The 13,962-nt window shown below is 46.1% G+C and overlaps 2 protein-coding genes across 10 annotated transcripts in view; one reads left to right on the forward strand and one right to left on the reverse strand.

The window, feature by feature from the left end:
• The window catches only part of KANSL3 (KAT8 regulatory NSL complex subunit 3), a 44,705-nt gene extending 39,598 nt beyond the window's left edge, over positions 1 to 5,107 (reverse strand). For 5 of the 9 annotated variants that reach the window (XM_052649475.1, XM_052649476.1, XM_052649478.1 and 2 more), the window contains exons 1-2: positions 4,761 to 4,783; positions 3,784 to 4,048 (exon numbers count right to left, since the gene is read on the reverse strand). In XM_052649475.1, coding sequence (XP_052505435.1) covers positions 3,784 to 3,998 — 215 coding nt within the window. In that variant the 5' untranslated portion in view covers positions 3,999 to 4,048; positions 4,761 to 4,783. Of the gene's footprint in view, positions 1 to 3,783; positions 4,049 to 4,760; positions 4,785 to 5,074 lie in introns of those variants that run through there. The other 4 variants (XM_052649480.1, XM_052649479.1, XM_052649472.1 and 1 more) reach the window with 3 other exon arrangements.
• Positions 5,108 to 10,364: 5,257 nt separating this feature from the next.
• The window catches only part of FER1L5 (fer-1 like family member 5), a 54,725-nt gene continuing 51,127 nt past the window's right edge, over positions 10,365 to 13,962 (forward strand). Inside the window, exons 1-4 of the mRNA XM_052648223.1 lie at positions 10,365 to 10,449; positions 11,518 to 11,570; positions 12,167 to 12,258; positions 12,956 to 13,064. Of these exons, the coding sequence (XP_052504183.1) occupies positions 10,365 to 10,449; positions 11,518 to 11,570; positions 12,167 to 12,258; positions 12,956 to 13,064 (339 nt within the window). The remainder of the gene's footprint in view (positions 10,450 to 11,517; positions 11,571 to 12,166; positions 12,259 to 12,955; positions 13,065 to 13,962) is intronic.

Below are 13,962 nucleotides of genomic sequence, written 5' to 3' on the forward strand. Positions count from 1 at the left end.
CTGCTTTTCAATACATTGTCTAGGTTGGTCATAACTTTTCTTCCAGGGAGCAAGCGTCTTTTAATTTCATGCCTACAGTCATCATGATCTGCAGTGACTTTGGAGCCCAAGAAAATAAAGTCTCTCACTGTTTCCACTGTTTCCCCATCTACTGGCCATGAAGTGATGGGACCAGATACCATGATCTTAGTTTTCTGAATGTTGAGTTTTAAGCCAACATTTTCACTCTCCTCTTTCACTTTCATCAAGAGGCTCTTTAGTTTTTCTTCTCTTTCTGCCATAAGGGTGGTGTCATCTGCATATTTGAGGTTATTGATATTTCTCCTGGCAATCTTGATTCCAGCTTGTGCTTCATCCAGCCCTGGAACTTTGCATGATGTACTCTGCATATAAGTTAAATAAGTAGGATGACAACATACAGCCTTGACGTACTCCTTTCCCGATTTGGAACCAGTCTATTGTTCCATGTCTGGTTCTAACTGTTGCTTCTTGACCTGCATACAGGTTTCTCAGGAGGCAGATCAGGTGGTCTGGTATTCCCATCTCTTGAAGAATTTTCCAGTTTGTTGTGATCCACACAGTCAAAGGCTCTGGCATAGTCAATAAAGCAGCAGCAGATGTTTCTCTGGAACTCTCTTGCTTTTTCGATGATCCAACGGATACTTGCAATTTGATCTCTGGTTCCTCTGTCTTTTCTGAATCCAGCTTGAACATCTGGAAGTTCACAGTTCATGTACTGTTGAAGCCTGGCTTGGAGAATTTTGAGCATTACTTTGCTAGCATGTGAGATGAGTGCAATTGTGCAGTAGTTTGAGCATTCTTTGGCATTGCCTTTCTTTGGGATTGGAATGAGAACTGACCTTTTCCAGTCCTGTGGCCACTGCTGAGTTTTCCAAATTTGCTGGCATACTGAGTGCAGCACTTTCGCAGCATCATCTTTTAGGATTTGAAATAGCTCTAGTGGAATTCCATCACCTCCACTAGCTTTGTTCATAGTGATGCTTCCTAAGGCCCATTTGACTTCACATTCCAGGATGTCTGGCTCTAGGTGGGTGATCATACCATCTTGATTATCTGGGTCATGAAGATCTTTTTTGTACAGTTCTGCTGTGTATTCTTGCCACCTCTTCTTGATATCTTCTGCTTCTGTTAGGTCCATACCATTTCTGTCATTTATTGTGCCCATCTTTGCATGAAATGTTCCCTTGGTATTTCTAATTTTCTTGAAGAGATTTCTAGTCTTTTCCCATTCTACTGTTTTCCTCTATTTCTCTGCATTGATCACTGAGGAAGGCTTTCTTATCTCCTCTTGCTATTCTTTGGAACTCTGCATTCAAATGGGTATATCTTTCCTTTTCTCCTTTGCCTTCCAATTCTCTTCTTTTCAGAGCTATTTGTAAGGCCTCCTCAGGTAACCATTTTGCCTTTTTGCATTTCTTTTTCTCTCCAAGAAAAAAAAAAAGAGATGTCTGCCTAAGGCTACCATATTCGAGGAAGCAGGTACAGAACATTTCTGTTACCACAGAGAGTCTGTCAGGCAATGTTGGTCTATAGTTCTAAATTATTCATACAAATTTTCCTTTCCTTACCAAGTCAACTGATAGCTAATAATATGCTGTAAAAGCCCATGACTGTCTAAGACAGATCGCTAGGAAAGCAGACAGACACCTTAGCTTACTCACTCTGTAAGGAGCCCACAACAGAAACAAACACAAGTGGATACCTGAAAGGTCTTTCGTATTTTAAAACATTAATGAAAAAAATAAATAAAATGTTAATGAAATCCTAGTGCTGTGTTTTTCAGTTCAATAACTCTGTCACCCAAAATATGATGTCAATCGCACCGGTCTACTGGCTATCCAGCAAATGGCACTTTAACTTTTTGACCTCAATGATGCTACTGTATACACTCCCAATGGCTAGAATAATTACATCATTATAAAATGAAGTGAAATAATGTGCAGCTGGATTTGGTGGTGGGTGAAAGAGCTGACTATCTTTTGTGGACCAGACTTTGGGCAAGGTACTTAAGACTTGGATGCCTGAAAAAGAAGTCCTGATGTCACAATTCCAATCCTATCTTCCCAGGGTCCCTCCCAACTAATGGCACTACTGAGCCAGAAACATGAGAGTCATCCCCCTTTCCTTTCCCCTTAATCCTGGCCACTCTTGCCAACTCACCACAGCAGGTCATGTTGGATCTACCCAAGAAATACACCTCAAGGCCATCCCTTTTTCCCCACTTGTAATATGCTTGTCCCATCAAGGCTCATGATCTCTGACCCTGACCACTCTGAAATGGTGTCCTAGCCAGGTCTTATCTATTCCACTTCAGCACTATCATCTATTAAACAAAAATTCAAAGTGATCTTTTTAAATATAAATTTAATCTCTAGCTTAAAATCCATCAATGACTTCTTACCAACTCTGAGAATCAAATTCCTACATGAGGTAGCCCTTGCCAGCTTCTCCCCTAGCTCCCACTTACACTCCCATTGCAACCACCTTCTAGATCCAGTGGCCTAAAAAGAGCTCCTAAAATACGCCAAACTCCCACTTATAGGGCTCATATATGGAGCCAGTCTATAAGAGGAAGTAATTTTCTGAGTACTGAAATGACCAAGTCCACAAAATCTCACTTTAAGAAAACAATCATGAGATTTAAATACAGGAGTTTCAATGTTTGCAAGAAGCTATTACATAACTAAGAGAGAGACTTGCAATTCTATTTAAAAGAGCTCTTCAGTGATGCCCTTGATCAGAAGCATCAGGATTATGCTCAATTATTCTCTAAAATCACAGATCCTGTGACCTGTACATCCAAAATAGGCCAACAAAATGAGGCTCTCGCTGGGAAATGAAATAAAAACCACTATTCTACATGTGTTACACACACATGTCATGGCACTTATAGCTCATTAAGGCTCACTGGTGGATCTAAAGAAGCAAAGCACAAGATCTCTGTTTTCCAGCAAACCTAAAACCTGTGCTAGAGATGAAACATCAGGTCCGATTGAGACAAACAAAAACAAACTCCTCCCCAAGAAAGTTTATAAAATTATTAAGGGCATGATTTTATCATCAAAATAGAATATATCACTAAATCTTGAAATACCTTGTGTTCCAAGGTAATCAGAATGCCTTAAAGCTCCAAAGAATTGCTAAACAAGTTTGCACAGACCAAATGTAACTGTATCACATATTACATGGTAAGTTTATGAAAAAATTCCCGACCCTATTATGTAGGCGAGCTGAAAATACAACCAGATCTCAGAAGGATTAAGATCAACCCACGGTGACAGTTCCGTAACAAGTTAAGAGGGAAAGAAAAGTCGTGGGCATGTGCTCCTAAGCTTTGCAGGTGAATGGAGAAAAAACAAACCAAATTACCATGAAAAGGTTATTCGCCAGTGTTGGAGCCAGAACACTGGGCTATTTTAGGAATGAGTCTAATCCTATGTGACAATTTTTAAAAGTCAACTCTTCCATCTTTTTCTTCCGTTTAAATAATCATCTTCAATTCCTCTTTCCACACAAGTCCTCTTATCCTAAATGTAATCAGCTGTTTGCTTTCCTTTGAACATCCTGCCTTCCTAACTCATTAGATGTCTTGAATCCAGATGTTCACCAAGAGGCCCGACATCCTCAGGATGGTTAACAAGGATGCTGAATTAAACATCCCACCCCATCCCTAATCTCCCACAATAAAATACACTCTAATCCCCAACTGATTACTGCCCAGTTAGGGTGACCGCAGCCCATAGGAGAGAAGGCCAAACTCACATGGTACTTTCGTGCTGCCTCCGAGGAGTAACAAAGAGCATGCGGGTGGGGCGGGCACTACTGGCATCGGGGTGGGCACTCCACGGCTTAGCATAGCTGTGATCCAGAAACACCAGGTCCAGTTCCCGCTCATGCACCGAGAGCTGGAAGAGCAAAGAGGTGCCCATGCGCCGCGCTGAAGTCTGGAAGTCCCTCTCCGCACCGCGGTGGGCCATGTCAGAAGAGGGGCAGCAGGTCAGAGAATGGTTATCTGCATGCTAGTCACCTGCGGTGAAAAGTTTCAGTTCAAGTCAATTCAAATGCTCTGAATTTCTTTCAACCTAGAACATCTTAATAGGCTTATTTTAGTGACTTTCTACCATTGGCAGTTGCGTATTATATAATTACATAATATGTGTCACACTGCAGACCCTTGCCCGCGTCGGGAGGGTTCCTGACATCCCACTCGACCACCCAAAATGGCTATGGCGCCCCCTCCATCCTCAGTCTCTACAATTCGGTCCATTAGGAAGCTGGAAGGCTGCCTCACGTGGACAGATACGAGACTTGCTTGACCAGCGCCACAATTTCCCAGGTGGGCGCAACGGGTTTTGGCAAACGAGGAATCACAAATAGTACTAATTCCACAGCTAAGGGTCTCGACGGCTGCGAACCATTCTCACTGAGCCGTCTCCGGCCGGAGCGTGAGCATTGCTGAAAACAGTTGCGCAACGTGGGCCTCGGGGAAGCCCTGACCTCTCTCCTTTGTGTTAAACAAGTTTTGTAACTACTTCATAATGCTCTGGAGTTTTAAAAATCTACAGATGAGCGGTCCTTCCCAAAGCCTGTAACAAAATGCTACGCCGGGAAGGCCCCTCTCCCTCACCCAAGGCCCGGGTGGTCCCCGGGGAACCGCCCTCTACCGCAGGTACCCTCGGGGGTCCCGCCCCCGAGCCTCAAAACCGCTCCAGCAGGCAGGCAGGGCTCATAATTCGCACTTCACAGACGCAGGCGCCGGCTCAAGGGGATGGAGTGACTTGGCCAAGGTCACAGAGAGTTCGCGACAAGAAGGAGCCGCCTCGCACCCGCCTCCCGCCCGCCCCGGCCAGGCTGAGCGCCCGCGTCACGGCGGCCCGAGCCCGCCCCCGGCCCTACACGATCGTCCGACCCAGATCGCCAGGACCCGGGCTCTAGCGCCCGGCCCCCGCATGCCCCAGGAGCCAGGAGATCCTAGCCGAGACCCCCTGCCCGCTCCGACCCGGGCCACGACCCCTCAGGCCCGCCATCCCGGCCAGGGCCGACTCTCCCTCACCCGCAATCGTCCGGCCGCGCGCTCGGCCCGGGCCGGATCCCTGTGCGCGTGCGCGCTACCGCCTCCACGCCCCGGCGCCCAGGGCACGGAGCAAAATGCGGAAGTGGATTCCAGCTGGGAAGGGAGGGGCGGTGAGCCGCAAAACCCGGAAACGATGCAGCTGCAAGGGAACCCGCGCTGCTGCTGCCGCTGCTGCTAAGTCGCTTCAGTCGTGCCGACTCTGTGCGACCCCACAGACGGCAGCCCACCAGGCTCCCCCGTCCCTGGGATTCTCCAGGCAGGAACACTGGAATGGGTTGCCATTTCCTTCTCCAATGCATGAAAGTGAAGAGTGAAAGTGAAGTCGCTCAGTCGTGTCCGACTCTTCATGACCCCATGGACTGCAGCCCACCAGGCTCCTCCGCCCATGGGATTTTCCAGGCAAGAGCACTGGAGTGGGGTGCCATTGCCTTCTCCAAGGGAACCTCTACTTCCACTTTATTGACTATGCCAAAGCCTTTGACTGTGTGGATCACAACAAACTGTGGAAAATTCTTCAAAAGATGGGAATTACCAGACCACCTTACCTCCCTCCTGAGAAATCTGTATTCAGATCAAGAAGCAACAGTTAGAACTGGACATGGAACAACAGACTGGTTCCAAATCAGGAAAGGAGTACGTCAAGGCTGTATGTTGTCACCCTACTTATTTAACTTATATGCAGAGTACATCATGCAAAATACCGGGCTGGATAAAGCACAAGCTAGAATCAAGACTGCCAGGAGAAATATCAATAACCTCAAATATGCAGATGACACCACCCTTTTGGCAGAAAGCTAAGAAAAGCTAAAGAGCCTCTTGATGAAAGTGAAAGAGGAGAGTGAAAATGTTGGCTTAAAACTCAACACTCAGAAAACTAAGATCATGGCATCTGGTCCCATCACTTCATGGCAAATAGATGGGAAAACAATGGAAACAGTGAGAGACTTTTTCTTGGGCTCCAAAATCACTGCAGATGGTGACTGTAGCCATGAAATTAAAAGACACTTGCTTCTTGGAAGAAAAGTTATGTCCAACCTAGACAGCATATTAAAAAGCAGAGACATTACTTTGCCAACAAAGGTCTGTCTAATCAAAGTTATGTTTTTTAAGTAGCCATGTATGGATGTGAGAGTTGGACTGTAAAGGAGGCTGAGCACCGAAGAACTGATGCTTTTGGACTGTGTTGGAGAAGACGCTTGAGAGTCCCTTAGACTGCAAGGAGATCCATCTAGCCAATCAGGAGGAGAAGGGGAGGACAGGATGAGATGGTTGGATGGCATCACCGACTCAATGGACATGCGTTTGAGTAAGCTCCAGGAGTTGGTAATGGACAGGGAAGGCTGACGTGCTGCAGTTCATGGGATTGCATGACTGAGCTACTGAACTGAACTGAATTGAGAAAGCACATGGGCCTTGCTTGCAGACAGCACGGGGTCAGCAAGAAAAGTGAGGGTGAGGGAGGAGGCTGGCTCCTGCAGCCCCTATTCTCGCTGTCCCCCACTGTTGCTTTGTAGGTTGTCTGGCCAGGGCCGGGAGGCAGGGCAACCTACTTTCCACTCTGCAAAGCTCAGCCCTTACCTACCAGGTTGTGTTCCTTAGGAATTTACTTCTTATGCTGCATGCCTGAAACTAACACAATACTGTAAAGCAACAATACTTAAAAAAAAAAAAAAGAATTTACTTGAGAAACAGCCACAATAAAAATACATGTAAAAATTAAAAGTTGCTGTGAGCCTAAAACTGCTCTAAAAAAAAAACTGTTAAAAATAAATAATTTGTGGAGTGCTGCTTTCTGGTCTCTGCAAAGATGTGTCAAGATGGCCCTACCCTTAAGAAGTTAAAGCAAGGCAGTGCCGCCCTCAAGGCAGAGATTAGACTTCGTGGTTGTACTTGGTTGCTTCAGTGGTGTCCATCTCTTTGCAACCTCACGGACTGTAGCCTGCCAGGTTCCTCTGTCCATGGAATACTCCCGGCAAGAACACTGGAGTGAGTTGCCGTGCCCTCCTCCAGGGGAGCTTCCCCACCCAGGGATTGAACCTGCATCTGTTGAGTCTCCTGCATTGGCAGGCAGATTCTTTACCTCTGAGTCACCTGGGAAGCCCGGTGAAAAAAATTCATTATCATAAAAATAAAATACTGAATACAGTATAGATTTAGCCTCCAAATGAGATATGAATGAAAACAGGTTGCAGGAAAGGCAGGTGTACTAAACCTGTCATCGTGTGTGATAAACAACAGTTCAGTTCAGCAGCTCAGTCGTGTCTGACACTTTGCAACCCCATGGACTGCAGCACGCCAGGCCTCCCTGTCCATCACCAACTCCCGGAGTTTACTCAAGCTCATGTCCATTGAGTCGGTGATGCCACCCAACCATCTCATCCTCTGACATCCCCTTCTCCTCTGCCTTCAATCTTTCCCAGCATCAGGGTCTTTTCAGATGAGTCAGTTCTTCACATCAAGTGGCCAAAGTATTGGATTTTCAGCTTCAGCATCAGTCCTTCCAATGAATATTCAGGACTGATTTCCTTTAGGATAGACTGGTTGGACCTCCTTGCTGTCCAAGAGACTCTCAAGACTCTTCTCCAACACCACAGTTCAAAAGCATCAGTTCTTCAGTGTTCAGCTTTCTTTATAGTCCAACTTTCACATCCATACATGACTACTGGAAAAACCATAGCTTTGACCAGACAGACCTTTGTTGGCAAAGTAATGTCTCTGCTTTTTAATGTGCTGTCTAGGTTGGTCATAACTTTTCTTCCAGGGAGCAAGCGTCTTTTAATTTCACGGCTACAGTCATTGTGATCTGCAGTGATTTTGGAGCCCCCAAAAATAAAAGTCCGTCACTGTTTCCCCATCTTTTTGCCATGAAGTGATGGGACCAGATGCCATGATCTTAGTTTTCTGAATGGTGAGTTTTAAGCCAACATTTTCACTCTCCTCTTTCACTTTCATCAAGAAGCTCTTCAGTTCTTCACTTTCTGCCATAAGGGTGGTGTCATCTGCATATCTGAGGTTATTGATATTTCTCCAGGCAATCTTGATTCCAGCTTGTGCTTCTTCACCCAGTCCAGCGTTTCTCATGGTGTACTCTGCATATAAGTTAAATATGCAGGTAAACAATGGTGCCTGCCTGGCAAGTCAGTTTTTTCTGACTCTTTGTGACCCCATAGGCTGTATGTTAGCCCGCTAGGCTTCTCTGTTTATGAAATTCTCCAGGCAAGAATACTGGAGTGGGTTGCCATGCCCTCCTCCAGGGTAGATAAGGTCTAAAAGTGATGAGTTGGAAAGGTAGGAAGAGAAAAGCTGGGAGATGGGAAAGGAGTGAAAGATGATGTAAAAGAACTGACTTGGTCGATAATCTCTTAGAGTGAAAAACTCAAGAGATGTAATTTAAATATACTATTTAGAGATATAGAGGTTAATATTATTAGGATGACAGGAAAAGAGCAGCCTTTGGTTCATCTTTCACCAGCCTTAATTCTCTTGCCCTGGCACTTATTTTGCTCCAGCATTCTGCTGCTTTTCTCTCTTTATGTCTGATCAGCACAGTGTATGAACTGGTATGTTTTCTCTGCCCTTTCTTCCTTCCTTAGCACACAAGTTAATCATTTTTTTTTTTCAATCTTTGCCAATCGGGGAGGTGATACATGGTATCTTATTGTATTTCTTTGCTTATTAATGAGCTTGAATTTTTTTTTTTTTTTACATATTTTTCTTGTTTGGGGGGCTTCTGAGTCCACTTTGGCAAAATGACAAACAGTATCTCATTGCATTTCTTTGATTAGTAAATAGGTTGAATTTGTTTTTGCATCTTTTTAAAAAAATCTGTTTGGGCAATTTTCCCTCTGGAGTATTCATCTTTTTCTTATTGAATTATAAGAACTATTGCAGATGTTCCCTGCCTTGATATTTGTCTTTTAAGGTATATTTTTCTATACAAGAATTTTAAATTTTATGTGATCAAATCTATCAACCTCTTCCTTTACTGAGTTTGCCTTTTGTGTCATGATTAGTTTGGAAAATCTTTCACAAAGCAACAAGCATTGTGTCATTGTTAGATTTCAAGAAAAACTGTCAGGAAGACTAAAAGCAATCGTAGCACCATAATCACACATCCAGTTTATTTTTTTTAATTGTTGTTCTTTGAATGCTATGCATGTTTTAGAATGCGTAGTAAGCTTAGTGTTAAATTGTTTCACCAATTAATACACATTTTTAAAACATTCATTAATTTTTATGCTAATGGGACTTCCCTGGGGGTCCAGTGGCTAAGACTCCCCATTCCCAATGCAAAGGGTGCAGGTTCCATCCCCCATCAGGAAACTAAGACCCCACACGCCCTGTAGCCAGAAAACCGAAACATAAAACAAATTCAGTGAAGGCTTTAAAAATCGTCCACATCAAAAAACAACCAAAAAAGTCTTAATAAGTGCACATGCCGCAACTAAGACCCGGCACAGCCAAATAAATTGACAAAAAATTTTTTTTCATGCTAACTCTTGGATGTAGTTAGATGTAGGTTATATAATGATCAACCTTCTAAAGTAGAAAAAGCTTAGGGACAACAAGAGCAATGACCTGCTCCATTCTCATTCTGAGAGGCCTTGAGAGCAAGCAAGATACCACAACAAGATTATATTGTCAGTGAGATTTTTCTTTCGAGAGCTTTCTTTAACCTTACAAACCCAGCTGGCTGGCATAGGAATTTGTTAATGAGTAAGCTAGTTTGGTTAAAGAAAGACTCATTATCTAAACTCATGTCCTCTTTAGAAAAAGGGAGGCCTTGATGTTTGCTTCCACATTAGGAAGGACTTCTGAAACACCACTGAAATCATCTTTGAGTTCCCTATTCCTTTTCTCAACTCACTTCCCTTCTCTATTTTCTTATGAAAACAGTGTGACTTTGGCAAGGATTCAGTCCAGATATCTTGCTTGTATAAAGAGAACGTATTCCCCTTTTTCCTGATCTTGAAATTAGAAGAACAGTAAAAACGAGAGAGCAAAGAAATTGGGAAGGGGAAATGAACTTTAGCCAAGCTGTTTCGTTTCTACAGCCCGGGTCACCTCAAGCCACTGGCTCCATCATGCCCTATGACTTCTTCCTCTTTCCATTCTCTTCATTCCTCTCCAGAATCAAGAACCACCGCCTTTGTGACATCACCTCTGTTGCTAAGCAACAGACTTGACTCACCCTAGGAGAAGCCCTGGACTAAGGTGCTCCAAGCCGGAAGTTTTGCCTGAGAAGGACATTGAGAAGTAGATGGGGAAGATGCTGCGGCTTATCGTGCAGTCGGCCAAGATTAGCCCACCCCTAAGCCCCCCACCCAGGCCCTGCGTGTCCGTGTACTTCAGAGGTAAGAGCCAGGACCCCCCAAGAGGCAACATGTGTCCAGTGCTAACTAGACCCATTGGTGCCCTACTATGTAAAAGATGCCGTGTGACCAAAAGGCGAGGTAGACATCATCCGGGTCTTTCAAATTTATCATCCTTATTGCTGTGATTTCTCTTAGTATGACTCCTCTGCCTTCATTTTTTCCGTTGAATGGCTACATGTCCAACTCTTTGCAACCCCATGAACTGTAGGCCACCAAGCTCCTCTGTCCATGGAATTCTCCAGGCAAGAATACTGGAGTTGGTTACCGTGCCCTCACACACATATTCATTCCTTGGGAAGAATCTCAGAGTTACCAATTTAGGGGTTCTTTGCAGGGCTATGGACTGTTCTTTGTTAAAGATGTTTCTGGAGAAGACAAATTGTAGTGGATAAAGACCTTTCAACCCATTAGAGATGTTTTAGGATGTCTCAGGGTACACTGGCTTTACCGTTGGTTGTTACCCAACGGTAACAACAGAACCCTTAAATCCTGGTGCCTTAACACAGCAGAAGTTCACCTCTTGCTTACAACCAAGTCTAACGTTGATGGTACAGATCAGACAGCAAACCTAAATGACTCCTCCGAACAGTAGACTGGGGACCAGCTGCCTGTTGCTGGTGGCTGCAGAGTCTCCAGGCATCGCTCTGCCCGCAGACGGTGAGAGTGGACACCGGAGTGGGGAGGGGAATGGACGCTCTCGTGGGAAGCTTCGGGAGCCAATCCAGGCAGCAGTTAAGTATGGCTCCCACACTCCACTGGCCAGGATGAGTTACCCGGCCCCACCCTGGTGCGAGATGACTGGGAACTGTGTACCCAGGAGGAAAATGAAATGAACACGTGACATTATCTGTCACATGGGGGTGATGTCACTCTTAACAAAAGGTGAGAAGTTTAGAAAACTCCGAAGTTAGAAAGAATCAGTGCCACATCGCACCTGCCAATGTAGACTGGATGTTTTCTTAGAGAGTCTGACCTCTCTTTGCTCACTCGAACCTAGACTTTGAAACATGTCGTATCACATATGCTGGCCCCTTGGTGTCTTTTCAGATGTCAAGAGGACAACTCGTGAGGTGGAAGGCAATCACCCCGTGTGGAATGAGGTAAGACACATTAGGACAAGCCCAGATGAGACCATGACAAGCCCAGCATTCAGGCTGGGTCCAGGCTGGCTGTGCTCAGAAGTCTAGGGAGGGGACAGAGGCCTCCTCAGCCTTCCCATGGCTGGAGCATCTTGCCCTGTGAGCAGCCTCTGTGCTGAGAAGGCTGTGTGGGGTCTCAGGGCCACTGTAACCACAGCTGCTTAGAGCTCTTGGCCTTCCACCTCACCCTAGGGAGGGACTCAGCTTGTCCAACCAGCCATCCTGATGTTCCCAGAGACACGGCTCCCTCTGAAGGATCCCCTCTCATCTCCCATCCATCCTCGTCCCACCACCTGATTCCTAAGCCCCTTAACTACTAACAAGCCCCCAGCACTGCAGCTAAGCTCTAGGAGCTCAGGTAGGATGCCCAGCTCCTGGGTGAAGGTAACAAATGCCTCCTCTTAGGAAACTGGACTTGAGGGAGGGTCCTCACTTCAAGTCCTCAAGTCCTCAGTTCAACAGTGCCAGAGCTTCACCTGCATCTTTTCTCGTTTCCTAGAAGGATGGGAAGGGGGCGGGGTAGACGGAGGGTACTGACTTCTCCGTGGCTCCCCCAGACGCTCATCTGGCACCTCTGGAACCACCCCCTGCAGAAGGACTCTTTCCTGCAAATCACCCTTCGAGACATGGCCTCAATGAAGAAGGAAAGGTAAGGCTCCCCCAGAGAGAGAGGCAGGAGGAGCCTGATTCCCTGACCAAATCTACAGCAGATGCTGTGTCTCCAGTCTCTCATCCATAACTCACTCAGATGCAAGGACTAGAACCCACTCTAGACAGCTAATACCAAAAAGGAAAAAAAAAGTATCAAGGCTAGAATTATAGATAGACAGATCAAACAGAATTAGGAAACTGGGGACTCAGGAGCTTTCTGTCTCTTTTGAAGACACAGGATCTCAAACCTGTTTCTTTCTGCCCAACACTGGTTTCTCATCACAGCCCCATGCTAGTGCCCTACTGAAACTGAGCTATGGCATCGCAGGTCAAAATTCCTAGGACAAAGAATTTGATTGGCCCAGCTTTGGTCAGATGCCCACCTCCTGGTCCAATCAGCTGTTCCTTAGCACAGGTCCTGTTCCAGAGGAGCGTAGGAGCAGAGCTTCTGGAAAGGGGCTGGGCACAGCCGGGCAGAGCCAGTAACTAGGGTGCCCACTGGCAAGGAAGCCCCCAAGCCAGTTCCCAGAGAGTTGAGAGTCCTGCTCCCTCTAGTGGATTCTCTGCATCACCGCATCCTTCCTTCTGTCTGGACAGCACAGCCTCCAGGAGGGAAAAGACATCCCTGGATAAAGCTATGCCTGAGACAGAGGACACCTGGCTCGGGATCTCACACCTGCTCCCTGTCTCCCCAGGTTCATTGGCATGGCCACAGTACTGCTCAAGCCCTTGGTGAAAAAACCAAGAAAGATCCTTTTTGTGAATGACCTAACCCTGCTCAACCATTCCATGATGACCACAGAGGTGAGTCAGGCCCCAGGGAGGGGGGCTGAAGGAGTGGGGGGCAGCTGATGAAGCTGGGCCATGCACTGCTGCATGTGTCTCAGGGTCCCCCCTAACCCAGAGAACATTTTCTACCCTGGGGGACTCCATCACACTTGTCATCATCTCCCCAAGTTCCATGACGCTCTCCATCTACCGACTCACCCCTCTACCCTTCACCCACCCACTGAGATCAGAACTCAGTCAATTGTCTGCTGGTGTCAGCAACTGCGCTAGGCCTGGGATACAAACTTAAATGAAGCCCACATCTATCGTCACTCACCTGGCAAGCACTCCCGCACACGTGTACTGGGGTCTGTAAAGCTACTTCACTGAGGTCAGGGGGGAATGAATGGTTTCACTTGAGAGAAAATGAAAGGCTTCACAGAGGAGGTGATGAGGACAAACCAGATGAGAAAAAGCAAAGGAGATTTATTCAGAGCTTGCTATTAATAAATAACAAGGGGCTTCCCTGGTGGCTCAGTGGTAACAAATCTGTCTACAATGGAGGAGACACGGATTCGATCCTTGGGGTCAGGAAGATCCCCTAGAGAAAGAAATGGCAATCCACTCCAGTATTCTTGCCTGGGAAATCCCATGGACAGAGGAGCCTGGGTGGGCTACAATCCATGGGGTCGCAAAAGAGTCGGACGTGTCTTCGCGACTAAACAACAACAGATATAACAAGGGAGTCAGCCACCAGCATTTGGATTTGACAGAGACGCAAAGGTAGGCAGAGGAGTGAGAAAACTCAATGGTAGAAAAAAGGGAAGACTTCAGGTAAGTCCTGATGGGAGGCTGTTGATGTGAGGGGAGCTGTAAGTGGACCAACCAGAAGCTGAGCACCCTATGTGATTGCTTGCTGCTGCTGCTGCTGCTG

The sequence above is a fragment of the Budorcas taxicolor genome, chromosome 11, assembly GCF_023091745.1.
Source record: "Budorcas taxicolor isolate Tak-1 chromosome 11, Takin1.1, whole genome shotgun sequence".
NCBI classification, from domain to species: Eukaryota; Metazoa; Chordata; class Mammalia; order Artiodactyla; family Bovidae; genus Budorcas; species Budorcas taxicolor.